Source organism: Mchenga conophoros, linkage group LG8 (genome assembly GCF_057382185.1).
Source record: "Mchenga conophoros isolate Kocher_MC1m ecotype Shallow Benthic linkage group LG8, M_conophoros_male_GT1.1, whole genome shotgun sequence".
NCBI classification, from domain to species: Eukaryota; Metazoa; Chordata; class Actinopteri; order Cichliformes; family Cichlidae; genus Mchenga; species Mchenga conophoros.
Window position 1 is genome coordinate 17,972,252 of NC_140533.1, and position 27,383 is coordinate 17,999,634.

The 27,383-nt window shown below is 40.3% G+C and overlaps 3 protein-coding genes across 6 annotated transcripts in view; all 3 read left to right on the top strand.

The window, feature by feature from the left end:
* The first annotated feature begins 4,116 nt into the window (after window positions 1-4,116).
* LOC146568556 (gap junction gamma-1 protein-like) lies at window positions 4,117-15,985 on the top strand. Its single transcript, XM_085284650.1, has 4 exons — window positions 4,117-4,213; window positions 4,313-4,375; window positions 5,135-5,215; window positions 13,454-15,985. Exon 4 carries the CDS (start codon window positions 13,506-13,508, stop codon window positions 14,868-14,870), a length of 1,365 nt encoding a protein of 454 aa, XP_085140776.1. The 5' UTR covers window positions 4,117-4,213; window positions 4,313-4,375; window positions 5,135-5,215; window positions 13,454-13,505; the 3' UTR covers window positions 14,871-15,985.
* Window positions 15,986-16,507: 522 nt separating this feature from the next.
* On the top strand, window positions 16,508-23,193 carry dbf4b (DBF4B-CDC7 kinase regulatory subunit). Its single transcript, XM_085284651.1, has 12 exons — window positions 16,508-16,958; window positions 17,280-17,474; window positions 17,927-18,100; window positions 18,314-18,364; window positions 18,463-18,532; window positions 18,932-18,996; window positions 19,187-19,226; window positions 19,319-19,364; window positions 20,210-20,341; window positions 20,542-20,683; window positions 20,798-20,925; window positions 21,016-23,193. Exons 1-12 carry the CDS (start codon window positions 16,839-16,841, stop codon window positions 22,439-22,441), a joined length of 2,589 nt encoding a protein of 862 aa, XP_085140777.1. The 5' UTR covers window positions 16,508-16,838; the 3' UTR covers window positions 22,442-23,193.
* A 534-nt stretch (window positions 23,194-23,727) lies between these two features.
* The window catches only part of adam11 (ADAM metallopeptidase domain 11), a 32,075-nt gene continuing 28,419 nt past the window's right edge, over window positions 23,728-27,383 (top strand). For 2 of the 4 annotated variants that reach the window (XM_085284652.1, XM_085284655.1), the window contains exons 1-2: window positions 23,728-24,120; window positions 24,273-24,424. In XM_085284652.1, coding sequence (XP_085140778.1) covers window positions 24,063-24,120; window positions 24,273-24,424 — 210 coding nt within the window. In that variant the 5' untranslated portion in view covers window positions 23,728-24,062. The remainder of the gene's footprint in view (window positions 24,121-24,272; window positions 24,425-27,383) is intronic. The other 2 variants (XM_085284654.1, XM_085284653.1) reach the window with 1 other exon arrangement.

The window sequence follows — 27,383 nt, forward strand, 5'->3', positions numbered from 1 at the left end:
AAAAAGCTGACTGTACAGGACACTTGTAGCCCTCACTATCACTGCCTATATGTTGTTCTGCAGTTCCTTTTTCTGTATGATCTATCCATCACACTTTGAAAAACATGTCTGCCAGTTCTGGGCTTTTCCAACTCTCAGCACAAATGATCCTACCAGAATTGATTCTTCAATAGAGGTCATATTGAGCTGGTATTAAGGAGAGACGACATGTATTGTCTGTATAGTCAAATTAACAAAAGACAGCCTGTAGTCCAAGCCCATTTTGGTTGACCTCCAGAGGTAAATAAATGGATAGAAAACACAATTAGCATCAGTTTGAGGAGAATGATGACAAATCGTATTTGAGGATCTCAAACTGGTCAATGACAACCTCCTGTTGTAGCTCCATACATCAGCTGATACAGCCCTTCCTCCCACCAGTAAGAGATGACACTCAACTGTTGAAGTGCTTTAAACGGCCAGTGCTGCCAGATGATTGCGTTTATGGATAACCTCATTGATTGTTCTCCATTCAATTACTCCCTCAGAGGTGAGAGATAACTCAGTTAAGAGGCTCCGGCCTTGTAAGAGGTCACTCTGAATTAGGATGTGAGCTTTCTATGCCAAAGTGCTATCAGGCAGATTTGACTTGTAAGCATTTTGACTGCTCTGCGTTTGATTCTTCTAGTGATAGTTTAAGAGAACACTGGGAGCCAAAAAGTCATGCTAATAGCGTTAGGCGGTGGCCCTCCCTAAAAAGAAAGTTAGCAACAGAAAGAAAAGGAAAGGAGTGGGAACTGTGGGCCGTCTGAGCTGACGTTTATCTAACGTCCTTGAGATGAGCTGTAGAGATAAAAACAAGAGTCCTTCATTGCAGACCGTCAGCCACAGAGAAAAAACAATGTCTGAATTGTGTCTGCGTGTCCTTGAAGATGCTAAAAATCACAAAAAAAATCTTCTCTGCACTGAGAAGCTTTCAGTTATCTGCTGAATGTGTGCCAGTGTGAGGGAAGCTGACAAGAAGCCAGGCAGTGTTTGCAATATAAGAAAGTGTGCTTTCATAGCAGCAATTGAAATATCCTATTTTGTAATCTATAGTTTCCACCCTGGACTCCCTCACCGCAACTTCACAGCACCCCTAATTACAGCTTAACTGTCCCCCATCTTTCAAACCTCCTTTTACTTTGTAATCTGATCGTAGTATCACCTTACCAAAGGTGTAGATGGCATTACACACCTATTTTTCAAGTATGGGTGGTCTTCTCTTCCAGAAGTGCAGCAAACAGACCTTTATGTGTGAAATACATTCAGTGGCTCTTTAAGGAAGCTTTTATCCTGTGTAACCAAAGCCCAGCGGACAAAGTTGAAACAAACAGTGGGTGTCTGTTCAGTCTCAGACTGCACCATATACAGCATGTGTCTGAAAACACTTGCCTTTGCCCTTTTCATGAAGCCCTGGCTCATGACTTCATTTGTGCAGCAAGAAGAGAAGGATGAACCCAGACAGTTTGCGATTAACCTTTTCCACATATCAGTGGAGGTGACAGATCTGTTAGCTGCACATTTTTCACATTCATTCCCGTTCATTGCTGAGCTGAATATTTCGCACCTAATCCATCATGCGCATTAAAACCGAGTAAAGTCCTTCATCGCTGCCGATCTTCCATGAGAAGAAAAAGACAAAGATAAGCGAGAAATACCTATAACCCTATAAAAACATGACAAAACAAAGGACTGAGACTGTGTGATGTTTATAATATCAGCAGAACTTGCAGTTGTTCCTTTAGTATTTTTTAAGATATAAAAGGTAACATAAGTATGGTTGAGCAGGGTCACCAGATTCCTACAAACAAGAAGTAAGAAATCCAAGGTGGGATGGTCTCAGATTTTGACATTTAGTAGTTAAATACGTGCAAACTGTGGGTAAGGGTCTGGCATTGATCATGTCTTGTATTTGCATTTCCAGACTTAAAGCTAAAAGTGTGTTTTTGTAGTCTTATGTTATAGTCTTTGCACACTTGCATATTCCCTTTTCCATCCTGATTACTGTTAAAGCTATTATTTCAACTGCTAATCTGTCTGATCATCATCTGTGGGTTTGCATTTAAAGATCAGCACATCTTCTTTTTTAGCCGCATGTTTCTTACATTTACTTTTATAAACATGGGACAGATGGGACAAGGGATAGAAAATGGTCTGCAGCACATCACCATGGCTTTTGAGGGCTGTGAAGAAGTATTTGCCTCCTTCATGATTTCTTTGATTTTGCCAATAAACAAATTTTAATACTACACAAAGATAACCAGAGTAAATACTAAATACAGTTTTTAAATAATAATTTAAATTGTTAAGATAAAATAAACGATCCCTTGTGTGAAAGAGTAATTGCCCTCCAAACTTAACAACTAGTTGTGCTATTCTTGGCAGTAAGAACTGCCATCAATAACTGGCAGTGAGTCTTTCACATCGCTGTAGAGGAATTTTGGCCTACTCGTCTTTGCAGAAATGTAAATTCAGCCAGACTGGAGGGTTTTCCAGCATACGCAGCCTGTCTAATGTCGTACCAAAGGATCTTAATCAAAGTAAAGACTTTGACTAAATCACTCCAGAACTTTCATTCTGTTTTTTGAATCATTCAGACTTGCTGATGGACTTTCAAGTATGCTTCAGGTCATTGTCCTGTTGCGTATTCTGAGTGATCTTAAGCTTCAGGGCACAAACTAATGGCCGGAGATTATCCTTTCGGATATTCTGGAGGAGATTAGAATTCATGGCTCTATCAATTACATCACGCATTCCAAAAAAATTTAGTTAATTACAGTGAATTTGTGATTTAACAAGGCATTACTTCTTCACTTTACTTCTTCATTTACTCTGTTTTTTTCTCTCCTTCTGCTTTTTTCAGCTGCTCCTAATAAAGGAGTGGCCACAAAGGATCGCTGCCTCCATCTCCCCCTATCCCTAGCATCCTGTCACACCAACCCTCTGCATGTCCTTCTTAACTACATTCATGAATGTCCTCTGTGGGCTTCCTCTTTTCCTCCTGCCTGGCACCGTGGTCTACAATATCCTTTGTCTAATATATATGGTAAATGGCCTGTATTTATATAGCGCTTTACTAGTCCCTAAGGACCCCAAAGCGCTTTACATATCCAGTCATCCACCCATTCACACACACATTCACACACTGGTGATGGCAAGCTACATTGTAGCCACAGCCACCCTGGGGCGCACTGACAGAGGCGAGGCTGCCGGACACTCTGACCACCACCAGTAGGCAACGGGTGAAGTGTCTTGCCCAAGGACACAACGACCGAGACTGTCCAAGCCGGGGCTCGAACCGGCAACCTTCCGATTACAAGGTGAACTCCTAACTCTTGAGCCACGATCCTTCCTCTGCCCATGTCCTCACACACCTCTGTTCCTCTAATGTATTCATTCCTAATCTTGTCCATCCTGGTCACTCCTAGTGAAAATGTTAACACATTCAGCTGCCTCTTGTCTTTTTGTCAGTGCCACTGTCTCCACACCATACATTGTTGCAGGTCTCTCCACCATTTTGAAAGCTTTTCCTGTCACTAATCAACCCTTGCATTCATCTCCACCCACTCCCTGCACTCACTTCTTCACTTCGCTTGTGCATTATATAGCTGACCCTAGATATTTGACCTCATCCACCTTCACTACATTTACTCCTCACATCTTCATCTTTCCATTTATCTCCCTCTCATTCACACACACGTATTCTGTCTTCCCTCTACTGACTCTCATTCTCCTTCTCTCCCCTGCATACCTGTCCTGGTACTCATACATCGGCTCCTGATTCTCACTTCTGATCTTCCTGTTTGATTTGGCCGAGATCTGACATCAGATCCTGACTGGGGGGAAATAAAAGACTACACTATACAGTACTTAAAATCAGAGCCAGTGATCATCCAGCTAATTTATGTAGACAGAAAAAGGCAATGTGTAAATTAAAATGGTAATGATGCTGTCAGGCTTTAAAGGCAGATAAACCAGAACCCTGGCATTTAACTGTCATCTTTTTGATTTTAACAGAAAAATCAAGAAGGAAAATTGCCTTATAATGCATCACATACTCTCTCTCTCCTACACACACACACATGCCCAGAAACCCCTCCTTCCCGCTTCAGCCAGTTTGCCTTCCTCTGCTCTAACCAAGCTCCCTCCGTCTTTGGTTCAGCCTGCTGGAGCTACTTTTACATTTAAAACAGTAAGAGCTAAACTCACCCTCAGCTTTTATGTGAATGGAGATGATTATTAACCACTGTGGTGTAATTTTGTGGTGAAGACTGTATTTCTCTGCATACAGGGAGTACCACATCTTGCTGGTTGATGATTCAAATGCTGATCCAGCGAAAGTCTGCCAAAAAAGGTGAGGTGGCTACAATAAATGATGAGTAACTGTGAAAATTGTTTTGAGGGAATTATTACTAAAAGATTGGAATGAATCATTAGGGCACTAGAAAGACCACGAGACTTGACTTTCTCCTGTTTTTTCTTACAATTTTGTTGTGTTTTGATTAAGAAGCTATAATGTTAGATTAGCCTGTTTAGCAAGTTACTCAGCTTTGCTAGCAAGTTCGGTTACCTGGTTGCAGATTTAGTTAGCCGACTATTTTGTAGGTTATTACACTACCGTAATTTCACAAATGTTGTTTGTAATAATTCAAATATTTAAAAAGTGTGTACAATATATTTGGTGACTCCCCCTCCCCCCCCAAAAAAGAAAACCCTATCTGAAACTTTGACATCTTATTTTAGCATTAGCATAAAGTTAGCATAAATCCCTTAAACTCCTGTTAGGAAATTTTTATTTTAGTCTGTATGCAGCAAAAATATTTTCTTTTTCCTGAATAAGTTTTTTTTTCTAACATGTGGATCTTCTTCAGCAACTAAGAACCAAATTAGTAGTTGGAAGAGCATGCTGTGTGGGTCCAAATATTACTATTTTAATTTAAATTCTTTTGTTTAATGAAAGACAGTTTAGTTCTCTAGCTAGGCAAGGCACAGTTATAGGAGCTAAAAACATAAACACAGATATGTGAAAATATTTTTTAAAAAGACTAAAAACCTGTCAGATTTTCTTTAACTACATAGTTTTAAAAAATATATATTTCTATTTATTTTACAGGCACATGGGGTTTGAAGTCTCTCTGAGTTCTGGTTGGAATAACAGGAAGGATCGAAAGGAATCAAAGCACAAAGCAAGGGGGTAATAAGATTCATCACAATACTGAGAATGGTTTTTTAAATGAATTTGATCCTGTGCTCTAAGGCTGTTTAAATTACTCAACCAAGTAAAATACTAAAATCCTAGATCATAGTTTGGATGATATGACGGCTGAGTGATATGACATAAAGATCATTCATAAGTCGTCTTTTAAAATTAGAGCAATTTTACTGTTCAAGCTGTTTTTTACTCAGACTCGTAACAAAATGTGCAAAACGGCAGCTGCTGTTGGTTCAGGAATTTCTTAATCATCTGTTCACATGAACTAATGCCACATATGCAGCACTGCAGGTACACAAGCATGAGTTTATGAATGAAATTGATTATGTATGCAATGTTACACAATATTAATATAAGTGATATAATTTTATTCTTTATCTTTTTTGAAAATATACAAACCTACGTTTTCCCCTCACATTTAATTATGTGAATAACCACAAATGCTCAGCATATTTTTAAGACAGAGGGTCTGTGTTACCTTATTACCTTAAGGTATTTTATATATTTCTCCATTAATTTTCTTCAGTTTATCCAATTTGGGGACTTTTCCCACTCGTAAAAAAAACAGTTAAAATATCTTTTTTATCACAGTACTTCTCATTTTCCCTTCGTTGAAGTCCAAACCTCTTTACTTGGCCTCAAAATTTTTAATAACTATGAGAACGCCTGTGTAATGTACCTGTCTTGACTTTTTCAAGGTAGGCAAACAAACTCTTTAAGCTAGAGGCTCGTGTCCATATCAAACTGTGCGCTTCATGCTGTGTCATAGTGAGTGTTTTGACATCTTTGAGTGGATGGCTCATAAAGTGACCCTGGAAATACCCCGTGGGCTTTGCCTCTTAAAGGCAAGGTACAGAGATAAGAAATGCTGATGGTTTAATTTAGTTTAACTACACCGCTGTTGTTTTCCTTGGGAAAAATACGTGGTCATTATTTTATTTATGTACGTTAGCTTAGACATGGTTTTTTTCTGCCGGCTGTTGTCACTGTTTTCTTCTTTTTTATTCCATCCTCATTAGCGTTGGTGTAGTGCCCCGACAAACCTGCCTCTTGCTTCTTTGATCTTATGAATTCTTGTTTGTTGTTGACTTATTCGCTCTGGGACACAGCGTGGAAGCAATTCTCGTTCTTCTGTCTAAATGCCAGGGCAAGGGGTTGTTAGTTACATTTAAGAGAATGCCTGGTTTGAGTCCAGGCAGGGAGCATGGGATGCATGCTTTCCCTCCTTTAATTCAGCTTTCTACTGTGTATATAACGTGTATCTCATCAAGAAGAAACGCGCTCCAAAAATAAGAGCAGTCTCAGCAATCTACAAACTTTTAACAGTTCCCTTTTAAGTTAATAGCTGTTGACTGTTTCATGCTCAAAGTTAGATTTTGGGTTGAGCATCACTTTTACAGCTTTGAAGGAAACCACTAACCTTCACATCCACAGCTTGAAGCCTTCTCAGATAGGCATGTACAACCCCAGTTCTTTTACTAGCTGTGTAGGAAGCAGGAGGCGGCGGGTCTGGGTCTGGGAGACATCTGGGGAAAGCTTTCAGTGTGGCACTATAAGTAACCGGGGGCGTGGAGCTGTACATTTAGGGACTAGGTGGCTTTACATGAAGACATAACTGTGAGGTTTATTTTCTTGTCTTCCCACCATAGAATTAAGAGATTTTATGGAAGCAAAAAAGTGTTGACAGCAGGCTCTGGTCTGGTGCATATGTGTTTAACAAATGTGGATGCCGTGTTTATCACAAAGTCTGGTCATAATCACAGAAAGGTAATTATCTAAACAGATGTTCATTCACACCTTTCTTTAAGTGTGAAAATACGGCTCTGTTTTTTATTTTGAAATAAATATTTTCGGATTGGAGGATTGCTGATCATCAGACCCAAATATGCTCCTTAAAAATCTTTTGCTGAGGAACCTTTTATCAAGACCCGTGGGAATAAAGCTTAAATATAAAGACCCAGGTTCTCTGTTCAGATTAGGGCTGTGATACAAGTAAGCATAATGAGTCTGTGTTGAAGCGGCACTGAGTCCACATTACTCTGTTTGACAAGAATCTACAGTTTTCCTTGTGATTTTTGATCATGTAATATACTGAAATGTCTATTGTGCTTGAGTGTTTGATTTAGTGCAGAAAAACACATGGATTTGATGCAAAATGCAAATAATATTGGGAACCTCTCATCAAAACGGAACTCTCAAGCTTAAAATATTCGGAATATTTTGAGTTATTTTTGCTTCATTCTTTGCTTTGAGTCAAGAAGATCAGTTAAAACTATTGTATATGTATCTTGCTATGCTTAAGTGAGACGTGTGCCTACATTAATTACATTAGGTTGTTGTTTTTATGTTTAAATTTGCTGTACACTGCATGCGTATCCTGGCTGATCATGAGTTAAAAAATGAGCAATGTGAAGGATTGTCCCAGTTTCATGCCGTCGGTAAGGTTCGTGTTTGGGTAGTGGTGATACTGTGCTACTGGGCCTCCAAATGGTACATTACACAACATGGCCAGATGTGCAGGTTTGGAGGGCACGTGACTCTTAATGAGACATTCAGAACTTCTTTTCTTCATGGTGAGACATTAGGAAGGAAGAATATTGAGTCTTATGTTAGCAGCTGGACATTTTTTTAATGTGTCATACTTACTGAATGTGACAGTGTGTCACTGTGTTTATTATTACATAGCGTTAGTGGGAAATTCTTCTGGCATGGAATCAGTATGTGTGTGTGCGTATAGAGCCCTGCATTTGAACTTGTATAATAGGTGGTGTATATTATATCACATTTTATCTGGGCTGTTGAAGTGACGCATTCTGAAAAATATAGAAAACCTCTAATTGTCTCAGTTATCAGCATATTTGTGAGTGAATTGCTGTGTCATTCAGTGTACAATGATATAAAACAGCCAAAAGCTTTGGCAGCTTTCTAAAAAGAATATTCTTAATTAATAATCTTTTCTGAGAACTACCTATAACAAATACCATGTCAGAATCCATTTCTAAGATTATATCAACATCAAAACTAAAAGCTGATTAAATTAGAACTATGTAAAGTTGAAATTGACATAGTTCGTCATACTTGGAAGTTTTTACCCCTCAGTTGTAAAAGGCTGATGAGGTATTGTTTATATTCAGTTACACACACTCAAAATACACTGACAATTCAATTCAATTTTATTTATATAGCGCTAAATAGGGCTGTTCGATATAACGATATATATCGGATGACGATATAAAAACGTCTATCGTTTCATTTTATGCTATCGTTTGTTTTGTGGTGTCGCAAAATAAACTGTTTACAGCAATACTTTTTCATCATTTTGATGGTCACTGTAGTGGCTATATTAATTTCTTAAAGTTCTCTCTTTCTCTTATATTTAATATAACCACACTACGGATGGACAAGCGCCTGTTTTTATGCGTTGTGGTTAGCAACAACGACGGTAACACCGTCGCGTGTCCGCTTGTTTATGGTCCACATAAACCTTTCACAATAAAGCTCAATATCCTGTTGAGACTTTTCAAAATAAACCGAATCACGTGAAAGAGCAGATTATTTACGGATGAGAATTAAAAAAGAGTCGCCAGGTGCTAAAAAATAGACCTTAGACTCAAACGTTAGAACAGGCTTTTCCCCGCAGCACGCCGTGTAATAAATACTCACAAAGAAAACAGCGGCCTTTACAACTTATGTCTAAAAATGTATAGTTTCATGCATCGGTTAAAACACTCGACTCCAGCTACATGACACACAGCTGGAAACACTTCCCGCAAGACGAGCTGCCCGAGAATTCACAGAATTTACAGAAAATGTTACATTTTTGTGATTTATATTGCTATCGGGACGATAGATGTCTTATATCAGGATATGAGAATTTGGTCATATCGCACAGCCCTAGCGCCAAATCACAACAACAGTCGCCTCAATCAATTATTATATTCAAATTATGTATGAAGCATGTAATAGTCACTTGCAGCGTGGTGTCCTGAAGATTACAGATGAAAGATATAGTGCCTTAACCCATTTGATTTGTCTTTTGATTGATTGATTTTTTTGTAATTTATTTTCTTGTGACATAAATGAACCAAGTAAAGATAAAGCTTTAAAGAATTGCTTTTTTGATGAATGCTCTATTCAGCGAGGTAAAATAAATTATTCCATATATCAGCAGTTCCAGCACAATCTCAGTCATGTTCCCGTGTCACATCTCTGTCTCCTCTTGTCATGTACAGTTACAAGTAGTAGAGCAGGAGCTAGATTGTTTGAATACAAACTCTTCTTAGGAAGCCTCTAAAGTCAGGCACATCACATGCAAAGTTTGCCCCACAGAAGTCTAGATCTTTAAAACTTTACTTACTTTAGGCGTCTGCAGCCCTAGATTTGAGCAAATGGGTGTCTTCGGCTTAGAGGTTTTTTGGGGTTAGGTAGAGTATTTAGTAGTAGTGCATAAGTGAAAAAAAGTGCTCTTCTCCTTTTCTTCTCTTTACCCACATGTCCTGGAGTTAGATGGCGTCCCTGAGCCTGGTTTAACCAGACATCTCTTCCTGTAACAGGAAGCTCTTCCTCACTGTTGTCACCAGGTGTTTACTCACAGGGGATTGTCTGATCTATTGTGTTTTCTCTCTAATATTGTAGGCTCTTTACTTCACGATAGAAACCACTTTGAGACAAAGTTTGTATTGCTGGCACTATATACACAAAACTGAAATTAATTTAATTGAAAATAAAATTTTAGATTTATATTAAAACCTCTTAAAAAAGCTGCCTTTGGTATTTACAAGTTGCACTGTCAGTTTTGTGACTGACGGGGTGGCTGTAGCTCAGGTGGCAGAGCAGGTCAGCCACTAATCAGAAGGTCGGTGGTTCGATCCCAGGCTGCCTCCTGGCTGCATGCCAAATATCCTTGGGCAAGATACTAACCCCGTGTTTGCCTACTGGTGGTGGTCAGAGGGCCCGGTGGCGCCAGTGTGTCCGGCAGCCTCGCCTCTGTCAGTGCGCCCCAGGGCAGCTGTGGCTACAATGTAGCTTGCTATCGCCAGTGTGTGAATGACTGAATGTAGTGTAAAGCACTTTGGGGTCCTATGGACTAGAAAAAGCGCTATACAAATGCAGGCCATTTACTGAAAGGCGTGGACACAGGTATTTTTATGGCTAGCTTTATTGCAGCCTTCCAGAAATTTTAGGAGGAAAATATTTAAATGACTCACACAAACAGGATTTACTAAGGTTTGCGGCACACAGTTTACTATAATTTGCACCAACTTTAACACAAAAAGGCCTGTCTTAGTTTTTTCGCCTTATGTGGTTGTGATAGCTGCCGGTGGGGGTTTTGAAATTGGAGATGTTATCAGAACTAGTGGGTAATTGCCGATTGTGGATGACTCAAAGCTGTGAGCTCTCTCCTGTAGCTCTTCACGGAGTTTGGAGCCGAGTCTCACATATTTCTGGTCTTCAGTAATACTGGTATATTAATGTAGCAGAACTGACTGAACTGAACTTGACGTGGGGTATTGGAGGGAGGGACAAGAAAAATCTCAATAAAAGATGCGTACGAGGATATAACTTGCATCTTCATAGGCAGCCGGGTTACAAGTGACCAAGTTACCGTGAGCACAGACGTTTGCATTTTTTTCAGGCTGTTAGTCACATTTCTACACAGAGATCAGTACACATGTCTGTGTATTTTATCTCAGAAGTGCGCACACAAAAAATAACTTTGTTGTAGTCTTTTTTCTCCCTTCCTTCCCCCCCCCTCTTCCCTTTAGAGCTTCTCTTTAGATCTTGGAATTCAGTTGCCTCTCATTGACTGAAATCTCATGAAACGTCATGCTATTTCAAAACTTCTTACATAAATCCCATGCGACAGGTCTGCCTGTTTTTGGCTCATTAATTTGTTCTACTCTCTGCCAATTGCTGATCACCATTGAAATGAACTGTGTTCTTTTTCCGTACCCATCAAAACATTTTTTAATTGCAATATCATGCTGATATGTACTGCTTAGTACATTTGGGTCTCAACAGCTTACATTAATATGATAAAATGGTGCCATTATTGAACATCAATGAATGGCTTTACTTCAGCTAAACTTAAATGTAAATTATCATTGGATTAGGGATAAAAGGTTAATGCACATATACTTGATTTTCAGCACTTACGCCAACATTAATTTCTAGCAATTAGATTTAAGAAAATGATAAGTCAGTGTTTTTATCCATTTCTAACACATATTTAAAAACTACTTTGCTTACTTTGAATGCCTAAGCAGCACTTACTGCTCTGTGATCCACACTCTGCTGTCATGATTTGTCTGGCCGGACTCAAATGCAGGACTCAGGAATGAAAGTGCGGTGAGTTTATTTACAGTGCTGGTGTAGATAGTGCTATATACAAAGTCTTTTTGAAGTGCTCGGTTTAAGAGTCCAATATGTACAAAATCTAATGGAAGGAAGGTTCTGTGAATCAAAATCCCCGAACAGAATCTCCTAACTCCGCCAAGTAACAAACAGTCTCGGAACTCCGCTGGGACGTCCTAAGCACATAAAGAAGCACATTAGAGGTCTTCGGCCAGTTCACAGAGCCTTACAAAGAGACAAGATGAAGAATACCACAGTTAGATAACACTCAGGTGAATTCTGAAGGTCAGGTCCTACCTTAAATAGCAAACAGGTGAATGGCAGTTTTCTGTGTGAGAACAGCATTTTTATATGCATCTTTTTCTGCATTGTGTTATGTATTTCATGCAGCTAGTAATATCAGATAGCCAATATATCAATCAGACTTTAATGCGGAGTGCATTCATTACCATAATAGGCAAATAAATATATTGTATATTGTTGTAAATTAACAAATCAACGTTGAATGGCTTTTCGTTTTTAAGGTGTAATATAAATTACGATGGCAATTACACTTAGGCGTTCCATCTGCTTCATTACTCTTCCCTTTGTGTACTAATATTGAGGATGTGTTTGGACATGAGCTACAAGGCACAGCTATCATTGAAGGATGAAAGTGTTGTTATTGTGAAGAAATACACTATTTGATTACCATGTATAGGAAAGACAAAGTACTTGCCTGTGATTTATTTCGAATCAGGAGGTAGGTGTGCATTCTGCAGAAGAGCTAAGTGCTCATACCCATCTATGCAAACAAATGGAGCTAAACAAAACACATAGTGAGTACAGTAGAAGAGTGTGTGGCGTCTTTATATGTAAAATAAAAGCTGAGCAATTCATTCTGCGTGTCAGGAAAAAGAGAGACAAATTGAGAGATATACAAAAATGGAAAGAGTAAGAAATCATTTTTTTCCTACTCTGTATTATCAGATTCTGGCAAGAAGAGCTCTGTGCTGAACTTAGTTTGTCTTCAAATTGAAAATAATATGTCAAAGGCAGGAAAAAGTGTGTTAGTTATGTACATTTGTAATCCTGGAGGGCATGTCAAGAGCATATGTGTCAAGTCCTGTTCCTCAGAGTATCCTTTTGTCCTTCAGGTGGATGTACAGCAGTGAGTTAAACGAATTTGCTTGCATTATACAAAGTTTTGGAACTTTTTTATTTGCTTTTTTTGTTTCAGGAAGCTCATTTTATCTTTAATGCACATATTGTGGTTGTATTATGTCAGTAGCACCATGGTTGACTATATGTTTTCAAATAGAACAATAAGCTAAATTGCAGTAAAGGTTATAAGGAATGTGTAAAAAACCTTTGTGGCCTTATTCAGGCCAAAGTGTAATATATATATGGCATGCACAATGTTTAATTTTCTGAGCAATTCCACCTCCTTTTAGAAGATCCCTGTAATGGCTTTTCATGTGACCTGTAGCACTAATGAAAAATGCCAAGTTAACCAACCGATAAATCTATGTGAGAAGACAGTGTGCCGTCACTCCCTAAACCATGTTTGATAGAAGTAGAAGTAATGATGTTTCTTTTTAGTTGAGGACATAGAAAAGACAGGGAGAAGGATTAAAAGGGGAGCAAAAGAGACAAACTGGAGCACAGGCCAGCAGGGGAATGGGGGCAGCCATACTCGGTTATGGTAGAAGCAGCGAATCCTGGAGGGAGTAAACCTTTAGTTTCTTCTTTTGTCTCTGACTTCATTTGTTACCCTTGGCAGCTCGAAAAGAGATGACATAACCACCTTAGTGTTCAATGAATCAATGTAGATATTTGCCTTTTAAGTTTGCATGCATGACCCAAAGCTTTCTGTTCTCTCCACAGGGAGTAAGAGGACGTGTATGTTGCCTCTTGCTGTAGTTTTTCCACCACTACCATGAGCTGGAGTTTTCTGACTCGCCTGCTGGAAGAAATCCACAACCATTCTACATTTGTGGGCAAGATCTGGCTCACCACTCTCATTGTTTTCCGCATTGTGCTAACAGCCGTAGGAGGAGAGTCAATCTACTACGATGAACAAAGCAAGTTCGTCTGCAACTCAGCACAGCCAGGCTGTGAGAACGTATGCTACGACGCCTTCGCTCCACTCTCACACGTCCGCTTCTGGGTCTTTCAAATTATCCTGGTGGCCACCCCTTCAGTTATGTACCTGGGCTACGCTGTCAACAAAATTGCTCGGGCAGAGGAGAAGGCAGAAAGTGGGGGAGTGAATGGATTTACCCAGAAGAAACCCAAGAAGCACTATCTTGCAGGCAGAAAGCAGCACAGGGGCATTGAAGAGGCTGAGGATGACGACGAGGAAGACCCGATGATCTATGAAGTGGCAGAGGTGGAGAACGACGATTGTGAAGCAGAAAAGGGAGGCAGCTGTGATAGAAAAGAAAAAGCCAAAGTACGCCATGATGGGCGTCATCGTATCAAAGAGGATGGATTGATGCGCCTTTACGTCGTCCAACTCCTGTTGCGCTCCTTGCTGGAGGTTGCTTTCCTCTGTGGTCAGTATGCCCTCTATGGCTTTTCCGTTCCTGCCACCTATGTATGCAAAGACCAGCCCTGTCCTCATAAGGTGGACTGCTTTGTGTCGCGACCAACTGAGAAGACAATCTTTCTCCTCATCATGTACACAGTCTCCCTGCTCTGTCTAGCACTCAATATATGGGAGATGCTTCACCTGGGCATTGGTACCATGTATGAGATAATACACTCCCGCAAGACGGAGCTCCCCAATGAGGAGCTCTACGGGCTGGCAAGAGGACAAGGCCGTCTTAACGAGGTGAGATTGAGTGAGGAAGACTACAGCTCTTACCCATTTTCTTGGAATGCACCAGCGCCTCCACCTGGGTACAACATCGCCGTCAAACCTTCTCTAGGGAACCACAACCAACCACTACCCATCACTGATCTCACTAATGCCAAGCTGGCATGTCAGCAGAATCACGTGAACATTCCCCAAGAGGAGCGTCAACAGAACGGCATTAATGATGAAAACCAGTGCAGAGTTGGGAAGGGAGATGCACCCAGGGCTGTTCATAAGGACAGCGGTAGACCTCAGAAAATCCTGGAGGGTGATAATCAGACCTACATCCAGCTGCAGAGCCACACTAACAACCGCAGCAAGCCCCACCGTGAACGTAAACACCGGCAGACCAACAGACACGCCTCCAGCAGGGCAGATACAGACAGAGGCAGCAGCAGCAGTAGCAGCAAATATGGAGTCATAAAGGGTTCAGAGTGGATTTGAAACACGACTATGTAAAACAGCTTACCTATTTAGCTCAGTTCAGTGAAAAAGCTTTGTATAGCAGGAAAATAATATCTTGAATACCTTTTGCGCTAAGATTTTGGTACCCTGTTTTTGTTTACCTTCTTTAAGCAGAGACTTTAATGCTGCAATTGAAAGTGCCTTACTTAAACCATCTAAAAGCAGCTTCATTCAAACTGAGCAACCCTTTATGTTACAGAGTTAATGTTTTTTTCATTGCCATCCACAGTTAAAGATTTGAATAATTTTGCTCATGAATATTCAAAATTGTTCTTCAGTTTCTTTTTGGTGTAGATCGTTTTCCCACAAGCAACAAAAAGGCTGTTTTCACATATGTACTGCAGCCCTAAACCGTATCAATCATTAGATATTGTCTTTAACATGCCAGTTCTCTAGTAAAAAATGCATGATGTTTAATTGTGCAAAATCAAGAATAGAGAAGCGAATATTCTGCTGAGTTCACAGGTAATGAGTGGTCATCCTGTTTCCTGCCTCCTGCACGCTATAGTCAGGCAGTGCCCTCCTCACGACCACAGGGAGTTTTTCCGATAGTCTAAATGCAGCTGACTGGAATGTCCTGCTGTCTGTTTTATGTAAGTTAAAACAACAATGTCCTGGTCTAATTCTGATGATTTGTTTTTAGAAGTTGTGTTTGAAAACAGCTGACAAAAAAATAACAGACAGTATGTTTCAGCTGGTAATTTCACCATATTTTCTTTTGGTATTTTAAAAGCATTCCCACTATTTTTTTAGAAAGAAAAGAGAAGTTTTCGTTATTGTTTCGAGAGGCAAGTTTAAAAAAAAGTCATATATTATAGTACAGGTATTACCTTTTTTTTTAACATACTTTATTTTTTCAACCATTCATCCAGTAGTATACATTAAAAAGAACGAGTGTATCAAGCTTTTTATATGCTTCATTTGTTTCTTTCTTTTATCAATCTTTTACTTGGATTTCCATATTTTCAGTCTGAAAGGCCATTTGTCATTTGTTGTTACTGTGTTTGGTTTTGTTAAAAAATATTTTTAGGAACAAAAAGTGCATGTTTTGAATAAAGAGTTTGTATTTGTCTCATAATCTTTGTCTTGTTTTCAATGGTTTGATTGTCAGTCTAGAATGAAATCTATATTATTAATTTAATGCTGAATATTTGAGCATGTGGGTAATTTACACTGGTAGTCAGCTTAAGCTTGCATTGCCCTCTGCTGGGCACAAAGAGGGAATAATATAATAGTTCTATGTCTCTTTCAGTGGGATCCCTGTAGATAAAGCTTACCAAAATTTTTCTGTGTCTATATTTGAAATCTGTCATATGTTGGAAGTTTTATTGAAAGAAAAACTCATCACTGAGAAATCTAATATATTTTGTGGTGAAATATTTAGTTTATGGCTCCTTAAAACTAACATGGCAAGTAGAATTTAACATACCGTAGTCAAAAATGAATCTTGGGGATTCTCTCTGGAAATGTGTTTAACCAGTGATTGTAGTTTTCTGTAGTCATTGTGTTTGACCCGCTGATATGCTGATAATCAGTTGCAATAAGTGTCAGATCAAGCATCAACTAAACAGCTAAGTTGCTTTTCATTAATTGTTATTGTCTGTTTTCTTGAATTTCATAAGTTATTTGTCTTATTTTCTTTTTCAAGGGCCAAAATTGATAACCAGGGTGCTTTTGTGTTGGGTTCAGGATACTGTACCAGTGACTGTAAGAACCTTACCATTAACTCATAATATATTTCATATATATTAAAAGGTATATTTGAAAATGAAAGCCAGGGCTCACGTTTCAGTCAACAGGTTATGTGGAGGGCAGCGTCAGGAGCAAACAGTCTTTTCTTTTTTGACGTCAGTGCTAAATTAAAATGGGAAGGCGTTTCAACTTTTGATTTCACACTGATTGAAAAGCACCTGAAGGCAGCGTCAGACCGGATGTTACGCCGTCTTCATGTCCGCACGTCCTCCAGTGTTTTTGAAAAAGCGGCGGTTACAGCTTCGCCGGCTTGTTGACGAAGCGATAGCAGTGGGGTTTTTTTTCGCTTCTCTCCAGCACAGGAACAAAACACAAGTAAGCCGTGTTTCTTTTCTCTTTTTTGTCACAAAGAAGCAGAACATGGGTTAAATTAGCCGACATTGAATGGTTTCTGGCTGTTGTTAGAGAGAGCTAACCTCGCTCAAGTCGGCTAAAGCTAACTAGCAGAGTGGCTAGGCTGAAACTTGAACTGCGCAGTTGCGTTTTGGTGGTTATCTTACGTGACCGAAATTTAAACTGCTGCACTTCAAAAAAAAATCGTAAACATAGTTGCTAGAAAGCTAATTTATACTCTTGCCGGTTTTGTAACTTAAAAGCTTATTTGGATCTTGACAGATGTTCCTTTAATTTTTGTAGGCTCCTGGTGCTTGTGACAGCCTTTACTGCACCAGGATCATGCAACAGCAGCAGTATTCAAAAGAACGTGGATATGGGCTCCTGGGGAAGCTGTGTCTTGGGCCAAAAAAGCTGGAGGGAAAGACCTTCTACCTGGACAATGTGAAGAAACAGCCAACAGTCCTGCTTTTGGAATCCATCTCTCTTTTTGGAGGGGTAAGCATATGTTAAGATAGCCTGCCAGTGGAACCTTTTTTTACAGGCGCTTAAAAGGCTGTTGTTTAAAGGCTGTCGCATTGTATTTAAAATATATCTTCAAAAGTGTCTGTAAGAAGACAGACACTTTTTGATATAGATGACAAAAGCATCAATCTTGAGTCTTTTAAACCTTTGAATAATGGATTTAGTCTTGAATTCTGCACGCATACAACCCTAATAACGAATATATTGATCGTCCTCACTGATCTGATCTTTTCTTTTGTATGTCATTGCCTGTACTCGTGTCTGTTTTCTTTAGAAAACAAAGTATTATTACTGTTGATAAACACTTGATAAGTCCAAATGGTCAGTGAACACTTACAGTACATCCACTGGACTGAGGTTAGATTTTGCATTCATCAGAAACTCACATGGATATTGTTTTAATTTTTTTTTTTTTTCTTTTGAAGAGGGTCGAGAGTTTTCTACACAAGGATGTAAACTTTGTTGTGACTGGAAACAAAGAAGGCCTGGACAAGAAGAGTATTGTTTCCAAGGGTGGGGCAAGTCAATCAGCCCAACAACTGATTAAGCAGCGGGACAACGGCCTCATCAAGCAGCGACCTGGAACTCCCAGGCCAATGGTACTTTATCTCCTTTTATCACTTTCAGTCAGGCTTTTGGTTAGCTATCAAATACCAAAAATCTATTTTGGCAGATGATTTACTGCCCTGAAACCTGGAAAGCTACTCTGAAAACATTCTAACACAAGATCACTAAAAAGATCAAACTCATTAGGCATTAGTGTAAGTTAAAATGAACTACACTGTATAACTGCACTGCATTTGTGTCTATAGGCTTGCAGCAGTCGAGGGAAAGCGCTGCTCGAAAAAGCCATTCGCAACAATGTAAGTCAATGAAGACAAAATTCTCTTTATAAGTACTGATGATGTATTTTGATATTTTAATTCTTCACTGTCTCTTTTTTGATGAATCTGCCTTGTAGGAACGACTGCAGGGAAGCAGTGTTTTGTCCAGTGCTCGATCATGGGGAGTCAAGATTTTGCATGTGGATGGTATCCTTTTGACTAAATTTAATGGAATTTCACAACACACCATGATTAACATGCAGTGAGCCTATGCTCACAGCAGATGGCATTGTGTGATTGCTCATGTTTTCTTGTATGCTGCTATTTTAATGCGGCTTTTAATTGGAGTTGTCTGCTGTGTACCAGTTTGTGGCTGTTTATCTTGTCCAAGGAACAATCAGAAACTTGGCAAAGCGCTACATCAAATCCAGACTGTTCCTAAAGTGGCTGGACTTGAACTATTGTGTTATTTTCAGTACTCAAAAGTATCTTTTTAGGAGAGATGTCTACAGTGTCCTTTGTACTTTGTTTTAAACTCAGTGCCCAGATTAAATAAACATTATTTGTGTTTTGCACATTGAAAGTTGTTCCTTAATGTGTTATCAGATGTCCTCTGTTATCTGAAACATTTAACTCGAGAGAGCTTCAGTACTAAACACAAGAGGGCAGAGGTGAGGTGTTTGAGCTGTTTATCTTTTCACATCATTTGACAGATTTCCTGTTGTAGCGGTTTTTAGATTTTAGGGCTGGAAAATGGTAACGATAGCGAGCAAACACATGATGGAGACCAATTAAAACTGAATGAAGTAAAAGATATAGTTGATGTTGGTTTCATATTGATGATTTTTATTTTTACTGCAGAAGACTGGCACTAAACATCAAGGCTCTCCTGCTGTCAAGGGTAAGTCTGTGGTTATGTTTTGATTCAGTTTCCTCACATTTGTACTTTGGCTAATTTATTTGTCTTTTCCTTCTCAAATCTGCTGTCAACAGCTTTGGCTTTGAGATCCCCGTATCTTAAAATTGAAGACTTGAGCAGGTGAGTTCCCTCTTTTGAGGAGTTCAGTTTATATTTAAGGAAGAGAAAGTTTATTTCTTTCCTTTAGAAATCAGTCAAAAAAAAAAGAAATCAGTCACGCCTAGTTTTAGAATAGCTTAAAATAACAAGATACTCCGATGTTTTAAGTTAATTTTTTTTCTTCCCCAAATTAAATCCTAGTCAGTAAAGATAGACAAGTTGGGATTTAGCAAGGCAAAGGAAGGTTTTTCTTTCTCCCCCAAGGCCTGCAAAGCCTCATTTAATGGTTCGGTGTCAGATTCGAGCCTTTTTTAGAGGGTTAAGCATACTGACAGTGAAGCAGCAGTGGGGGGCAGTGATCTATCCCATTGTTTCTGCCCGTCTTGCCCCACTGGGTGCTGGTTCTGGAGGTGTGTATTTCAGCCCAGTTGAATTTCTTGTAATGTGAGAGCTCCCCTCCCACTGGGGCAGCTCCCCAGGAGGCCAGAGCTCAACTGGATACGATTTCTATTTGATGAGGCTTTGCAAGCTCCACTGCCCCTTCCTGCAGGGGATCTCTGTGTGCTAACAGAGCCCATCATTTGCGCTCTCATTTCAGTTAATTGATGTGATCTGGCTAATGTGTATGGGCCATTGCTATGACATAGAACCCATGGCATCTGGACTGCTAGATACAGTCTATCTCAAATAAGTTTTTGAAAAGTGGTTAATATAGCTTCAAAATGCTTCAGTTATATAATTACTGTATTACTGAGTCAGTCTTTATATTCTTAGTGTTGTAATGTTGAAACATTGATACAGACATTTTTATTTGGTTTTTCATTTTTTCTATTGTTCCTCCCTCTGTTATTCTGCCATGTAAACAGGAAATACAAGCCTTTGCACATGCAGTCTATGACCTTCCCAGATCTGTACTACGCTGGTCGATTCAGTCCCTTTGAATGTCCTCCTCCTCCTCGGTTTGAAAAGAAGACAGAGATGGAGGAAACCAAAACAAGGTTTGTTCACATGTGGTTGGCTAACTGTTTGAATAATACTGATTAATATATATATATATATTACAAACTGTTTGATTATTTTTCATTTTTGAATAAATGGTTGAAATGATGGTGGAAATAAATTGCACTCCATGAAGAAAGTGTTTTATTGTGTAAAAAGTATTTTGAGGGTTCATAATATTTGTATTTTTCTTAATTAGGGTCAAGAAAGTTGAAAGTAGCATTCAAGAAAAATCCCAAAGTAAATCCCCACTTAGTTGTAACCCTTCACCTTGGCGACCACGCAAAAAGGACCCTTCTTACTGTGAATGCTGCCAACAATCATTCACAAATCTGGAAGAGGTAGGAATTTTTTTTTTTAATTATTATTTAAAGCAAATAGAAGTTGGTTCCTTTGGGTGATTTTGTTCATTTTCATGGTGTGGGTTTTTGTTTTTGTTTTTTTTGTCCTTGAAGCACTTGCAGTCCAATCAGCACCGCACATTTGTGCTGGATCCTTTGAATTACAGCTTGGTGGATGAGCTTGTGGTTGATATGCTTCCAGAATTTGATCCCAATCCACCCCAGCAAGAAGAACTGAGCAGGTCAGCTTGGATTATGAAATATTTTGATATAGATTTATTTATATATATATTTTTTTCTGTTTTCAACTGATTGTCTGTATCCTTCTCTAGACTTCCAACTCCTTTGCCTATCCATGATGTCTGTGAACTGGAGCCTCTTTCTGATGCCGAGACGGAGCATACTGTTCAGGCCCTGCGGAGACGAGGTTCATCATTAAATACTCACCTTTCCAGCCCTACCAGGGGTCCTCTTTCCTGTCCAGGCCCTGCCAGTCCATCACCAGGAGTTCAGTTTACCGTCCCAAATCCAGGCGCTCAGTCTTTCAATCATGTGACAAACTGCCAGCTGCCTGATATGCATCCTCAGGCTTTGAGTCCAGTCATGCCTGTATTAAAACCTGAAGTAGAAGCCCAGGACTCAGTCAATCAACTGCCTGAAATTCAGCGTCTCTCTCCATGTCCCCTCTCTGACCCTTTCTCCCTGCCTCCAGTCCTCAGCCCCCAAGTCCCCTATTCCTACATTATAAATCCTCAAAGTCCTTACTCAGACCCCCCTGTCCTCAGTCCCCAACCATACATCACAGAGGAGCCTGTGGAAGGATCAACTGAGGATGGTGTGTTTACATTTGCCTCAGCATTCAGAGATTTTCTCTCCACCCCACCAATTACCTCTGGGGCTGTGACCAATGCAGGAAGAGCAAAAACGGACAACGTTGTTGAGTTTGCTGGGCTTGTGTGTTCTAACAGAGATTTGGAGTGCACCACGCGATCTTCTGGTAGATCTCGTTCCCTTCCTCGTCAGTCAGAAATCGCAGTAAACTCCAAAAAGCGCAGTCGATCTGCCAGCCCTGAATGTAGCAACAGTAAAAGGATGAGGACAACAAAGACTGGTAACAGTGATAGCTGGACGGGACAAAATATTAAACCACCAAAACCACAAAGTGACAATACAGCAAAGAGTGAATGCGCTTTACTCTTGGACAAGCTCCGTTATGAAATCTCTCAGTCTTGTCTCAGTTCAACTGTCTCTTCAACATTTACTACTGTGGATATGTTTGATTTAAAACAGACTTGTAGTACGTTTTGTTTTCCGAGTGCACAGAATTTAGCTCGATCCTCTGTCAAAATTGACCCGGTTGCCACTCAACCAGTCGACTTCCACACTGATAAATGTCACAGTGGGATTTCTAGTCAAGAATCTCAGCGTTCAGTATCTCACTCTACCTCAATCTGTATCGAGCCAGGCCTCATCCCAGACCTGGCAAAGCTCTCTCCATCATCCTCAGAGTCAGACTGGGACTGTGACCTGCTGTCACAGCTGGGCCCGACCTCAGCTACACCTCTGGCTTCCACTGAACAGAACTGTGAGCTCGACAAGGAACTACTCCACAGGCCGTGTCCCTGGATGCACAACACCAGCTACGAGTCACACCTGCATACTGTCCTTAAGCCATCAACCCCATCCGCCTCAATGTGCGGGGAAGAAAGGGACCCTTTTAGCAGGACTGTGGTACAGATTGTAGAGGTTCAGCACTGACAGCTATTTTCTTGACTTTTTTGTGAAAGATGCGAAGCACAAAAGCCCTTTGTACACTGAATAAATATTTAAAATTAGGGCTTAATTTCAGATTTAATTGTCTTCTGCATTACATGCTGATTAATTTATCCTGCATCTTCCCAAGAATTTGAATCCTGTTGATGATCATGTTCCTCTTGAACCCTCATTGTGCATAGTCCCCTTAATAGTATTGTGTGTTGTGCTGACTGCAGTCGCTCAGGCAGCTCTGTTCGGGAACTTGTGGCGATACTGAGAATTTAATGAGGCCTTCCTGAAAGGGGGCATTATTCAATTACTGTAAGTGCTGCGCCTGGATCAGGTCCCACATATGCTGGTGTTGATGGTCAAACAGACGAGGCGTTCACAGGGTGGAGGACTGACGAACTGTGAGCCAAATCACCTGATTAATGTCAAAAAGCTCTTCCTGCATTTTGAGGGTGGGCCAGAGGACTGGCTTTGTCAAGGAGAAGCAAGTCAGGTTTATTAGATATACAGTATGAGGTCATCTACCAATAAATACCATTTTTGGACATCTTTGATATGATGAAATGGTCTATCAAGTCCAGAACTCACTGCTGCTTCTAAACATGAAAAAAAGGTCACAATGTGACAAAGGGAATGCAACATGATTTTTGCATATGGAGGTATGTCAGTTGTCTCTGGGAATGTGAATTGAAACCTTGTACAGTGTTTTTTTTTTTTTTTAATAAATGTTTTTATTCATAAATATCCCCCCTCTGTGTGCTTTAAAAAGCTTCTTTTTTTTTTCCATGTGTGGTGAAGACTTTATAAATGCTGACTGTATGTCAAACTTAAATAAGTGATGGATGAAGCAAGGGCAGCAGCAAGTCGATGTGTCCCGTTTGGCTCATCAGACCAGCTGATATGAACAGTATTTGATATGTTCTCCTCATCCCAGTTTTCATTAATACTAACTGCCCAGTTTTCACCCAACCGATAAGTGAATCATATTATTGCGTATATATAATTCAAATATATTCATTTACATAATTCTTTCGGGATAATGGCTTTAATTCAATATTAATTATAAGAAAATGTATTTATTATTCTAATCGACAGGGCAAAGAAAATACACTTAGCTCATCTGCATTATAAATAATAAACCACTGTTTGAAGTGCATTAGATGGATGGCATGCATTTGAAGTCCTTAAAATAATGCCTGAATCTTGACGGTGATATCAGGTGTTTCCCTTCGGGCTCCCGGGCCCGAGTGCTGGATCCATTAGTGTGTGGGTGGTCCCGTCACGCCCCACGTGCCGCTTGTTTCCTCGCGCAGCCTCACTCAGTAACGAGGCCGGCAGACAGGTGTGTGAAGCCAAGCAGCTCAGGGCAACACGGACACACAAACACCATGTTACCCCAGCCTAGAGGAGGAGGAGCCCCTTCAAGGTGTTTGTAAGCGCCGCAGGCGGACAGGGAGTGAGAAATGCGGGCGTACAACGTGAAGGCACCAAGCTGCTGTGTTTGTTTTCACTGTCAACAACAACAACAAGAGTCCTGCTACAGCTCCGCTCACGGCTGGTGTCGGTTCATTTAACGGCGCTGCACGGAAGAAATCACTGGGACTATGTGAGCATCATGCTCGCGGTGAGATGCCTGCTGTTCGCTACAGTGTACGCACGGTACGCCGAGACAGGTAAGAGGTTCCCACGCTTCAAACACAGAGCCAAATACTCGCGATGTAATAAATAAGTAGGGACATCAAGAAGCTCACGGCCAGTTGTTGATTCTGGTAAGTAAAACTTATAAATGACCTTTTCGCCCCACCTGTGTGCGTGTCCTCTGCAGCTCTGAGAGAATGGGGGAGTCCGGAGGGAAGGCTGCCGCCCGCGGAGGAGGTCGTTCAGCCCAAGCGACTCCTGCAGCAGATCCACACTGAGGAAGAGCTCCTGCACAGCCGACTGGACACCCGGGTCAAGAACCACCCAGCCGGTGAGCAGGTGAGCTTTGCCTGCTTTTGTTACCGCCTTTTTTGTTGTTGTTTTTACACCTGTTGTCCAAACCATCAGAACTGAACACGTCATTTATCGTCATTAGATTTCCATAAATATTAGTTTCTACATTTTCCCCACATTGAGATCAGATTAAGACAAGAAAGACATCAAGAGTAGACCTTGTAGACACCCCCCCCCCCCCCCCCCCCCAACCAAGATGTTTTCTAACACTGCCTTTAGTCAAACATCCAGCAGGAACAGTTTCATCAATGATGCAGAAAATCTTAAAAATGTAGAGTAGAAAGCGTGTCTGTTAACTGCTCTTAGCAGACTGAAATTAAAATTTTCACATTTTTAGTTATAGTTTTGCTGATGTGGGTCATCTTCATGATATGTAACCAGGCTGTATTAATTTCAGATTAGTTTACTGTGCATAAAGCTGGACACTGACAGTGTAAACCAACCTTTGCTATTTGCTACAGAGAAAAGATGGAAACTGTGTAATAAATCTGCTCTCTGTCAAGCTTGTTTTTCCCTCTATGCCTTCTCTCCTGAAGTCATCTGTCTGTCACATTTACACCATTCTTTAACACCCCCACCCCCCACACACACACCAGGGCATTAAAAAGGCAGATAAAACACATCCCACCCCCTCAACTTCAGCCTTTTGCTCCTTTCGGCCTCATCAGATGATATTTCACACCTCTACCTGTCCTCTTTTGTTGCCTTTGCTGTAAACGCTGTCAGTCAGCGGCTGTCAGGTCAGTGGATATGACATGGGTTTGACCTTGATGTGCCCCTTGTGGTCAGCGTGTTGTCTCGTGATCTCTTTCTGCTGATACCAGAGGTGCCCTTAGACTTGAATTTAGATATGAGATGCAATCAGCAGGCTTACTTTACACTGTGCTAGCTGCCGATCGCTGCACAGTGATTGTTTTTTGTGATTATGCATCGTAAGGATTTAAAGTGGGCCTATTATTCCTGTATCCAGCTTCATATTTTCAGTCTTGGGCTCTACCAAAGTAGCTTTGCATGATTCTCAGTTCAAAATAATCTTTATTTAACTTATACCAGGCAGCTGTGCATCCCTTTAGTTCATCAACTGTCTGAATCGTGCAGGTGTAGCTCCACACTTTGAGCTGGTTGCCCTTCTCAAATAGAAGGTTTGAACACCAGGTGGACGGGGCTGCTATGTTTAGACCCGTGTGAAGTCTGACCTTTAGTCTCTTACCTGTACACACATTGACGTGAGTATTTGAAGTATATACACAGCATAAAAAAACCAAAAACAAGGAAAAGCTTTGCAGACTCCCCTTAATGTTGCTGTAAAACTGTCCCCAGCTTTAAATTTGTAATTACGAACTGGAAAAAAGATTTTAGTCTGGGATTTCTCCCAGTTTAGAAAAACGTTAATGCTGGCGTTCAGATCAAGTGGCCGGTTTAAAACTTACAATAGGGCGGTTTTCAATTGTGGGTACAAAATGTAGCTACAATTGCTGTATGTTATTTCCTCTGCTTCCCTGTCTGCTATTGTGCTGCCAATAAAAGCCAAAAATAAGTCTTAAAAGTGCTGATCGCACTTGTGACCTGATGCTCTGAGTTTGACTTTGGACAATGTGGGCCTTCCTAATGAAAAACTCTTATTTGATCTGTGAGTCATAGCTATGAAATCCAGTGCTCATATCCAGTGAAAGTATGAGAATATTTTTAATGAGTAAAGCTCCACTTTAAGTAACAGTACACACAGTCATTCTCAGTTCTAAGGTTTTGCGTATGAGGACATAATAAAACCAGTTTAGAAACACTAAGCCAAAATGGAGAAGCAGTGTGTGGAAAGACCAGGTGCACCCCAGGATTCAGTTGCTGTAGAATCACCTTTAGATGCAATAACTTAACTGACCTAACTTTACAATGGTAGGTCAGTCCATTGAAGTTCAGGCATTCATTTATGCACGGCTTTCCTAAGGTCATGCTTGAGGTCTGGATCTCTGTAACACCTTCAGTGTTGATCTCTTTCACCATTCTATTGTAGATTTGTTGCTGTGCTTGGGGTCATTGTCATTTGATGCAATTTCAGTCAAGTTTTAGCTGCCAGACCGATGGCCTTATATTTGACTCCAGAATATTTTGGTATACGGAGGAGTTCACGGTCGACTCATTGCCTCATGTCCAAGCTCAAATCATCACCCCTCCACCACTGTGCTTGTGGTATGTGGTGTTAGTGTTGATATGCTGTGTTTGGTTTTTGTGCATTACGGCCAAACGTCTCCACTCTAGTCTAATGTTATGTTTTTTGTTTTGTTTTTCTCAGTTCATCTGAGGTTGTAGTTACTGAATTTTTAGACCTGCTAAGTTATTTTAGTTTTGTTTTGTTTTTTGTTATTCCCTTGTACGTAAAACCTTTTTAGTGTGACTGTATAGTCTGGTGCAAGTACTGAGTTTTAAAAAACTGTGGGTCCATTTGTATCTGTGGACAACAATGTAACGTGTGAAACTAAACTGTAGTGTGGCCTGAATTATGATCAAAATTTAAATAAGAAAAATATAATAGTGAGAGTGCTAATGGAGCATTTGTATTGCTGCTCACAAGCCCCGTTGTGGTCTTTTATTGTATGGTATATGGACCCAGTGGAGGTTTAGATTGATACTAAGTGGTTTGCTGAGAGTGCAGGGTATTACTAATGAGACCTGCCTTGCTGCTGGCCAGTGAGCACTGACGGGAGCTACTACAGAACTCTCTTTTAATATGGATTGGGCTCACCTTGGAGCAAGGTTAGACGGAGACAGTGAGCCCTCAGCACAGAATTTTATCCAAACGCCGCTGGGTGGATAAGATGTCTCCTCTGGGAAAACATTCGTAAAAAAGGATATTCGTATTGTAATTTTGCTGCTTATATTTCCTCTGCCACCTGTAACTTCTGCTGCATATCCGCTCTACTTATAAGGATAATCCTTTTATTGTAAG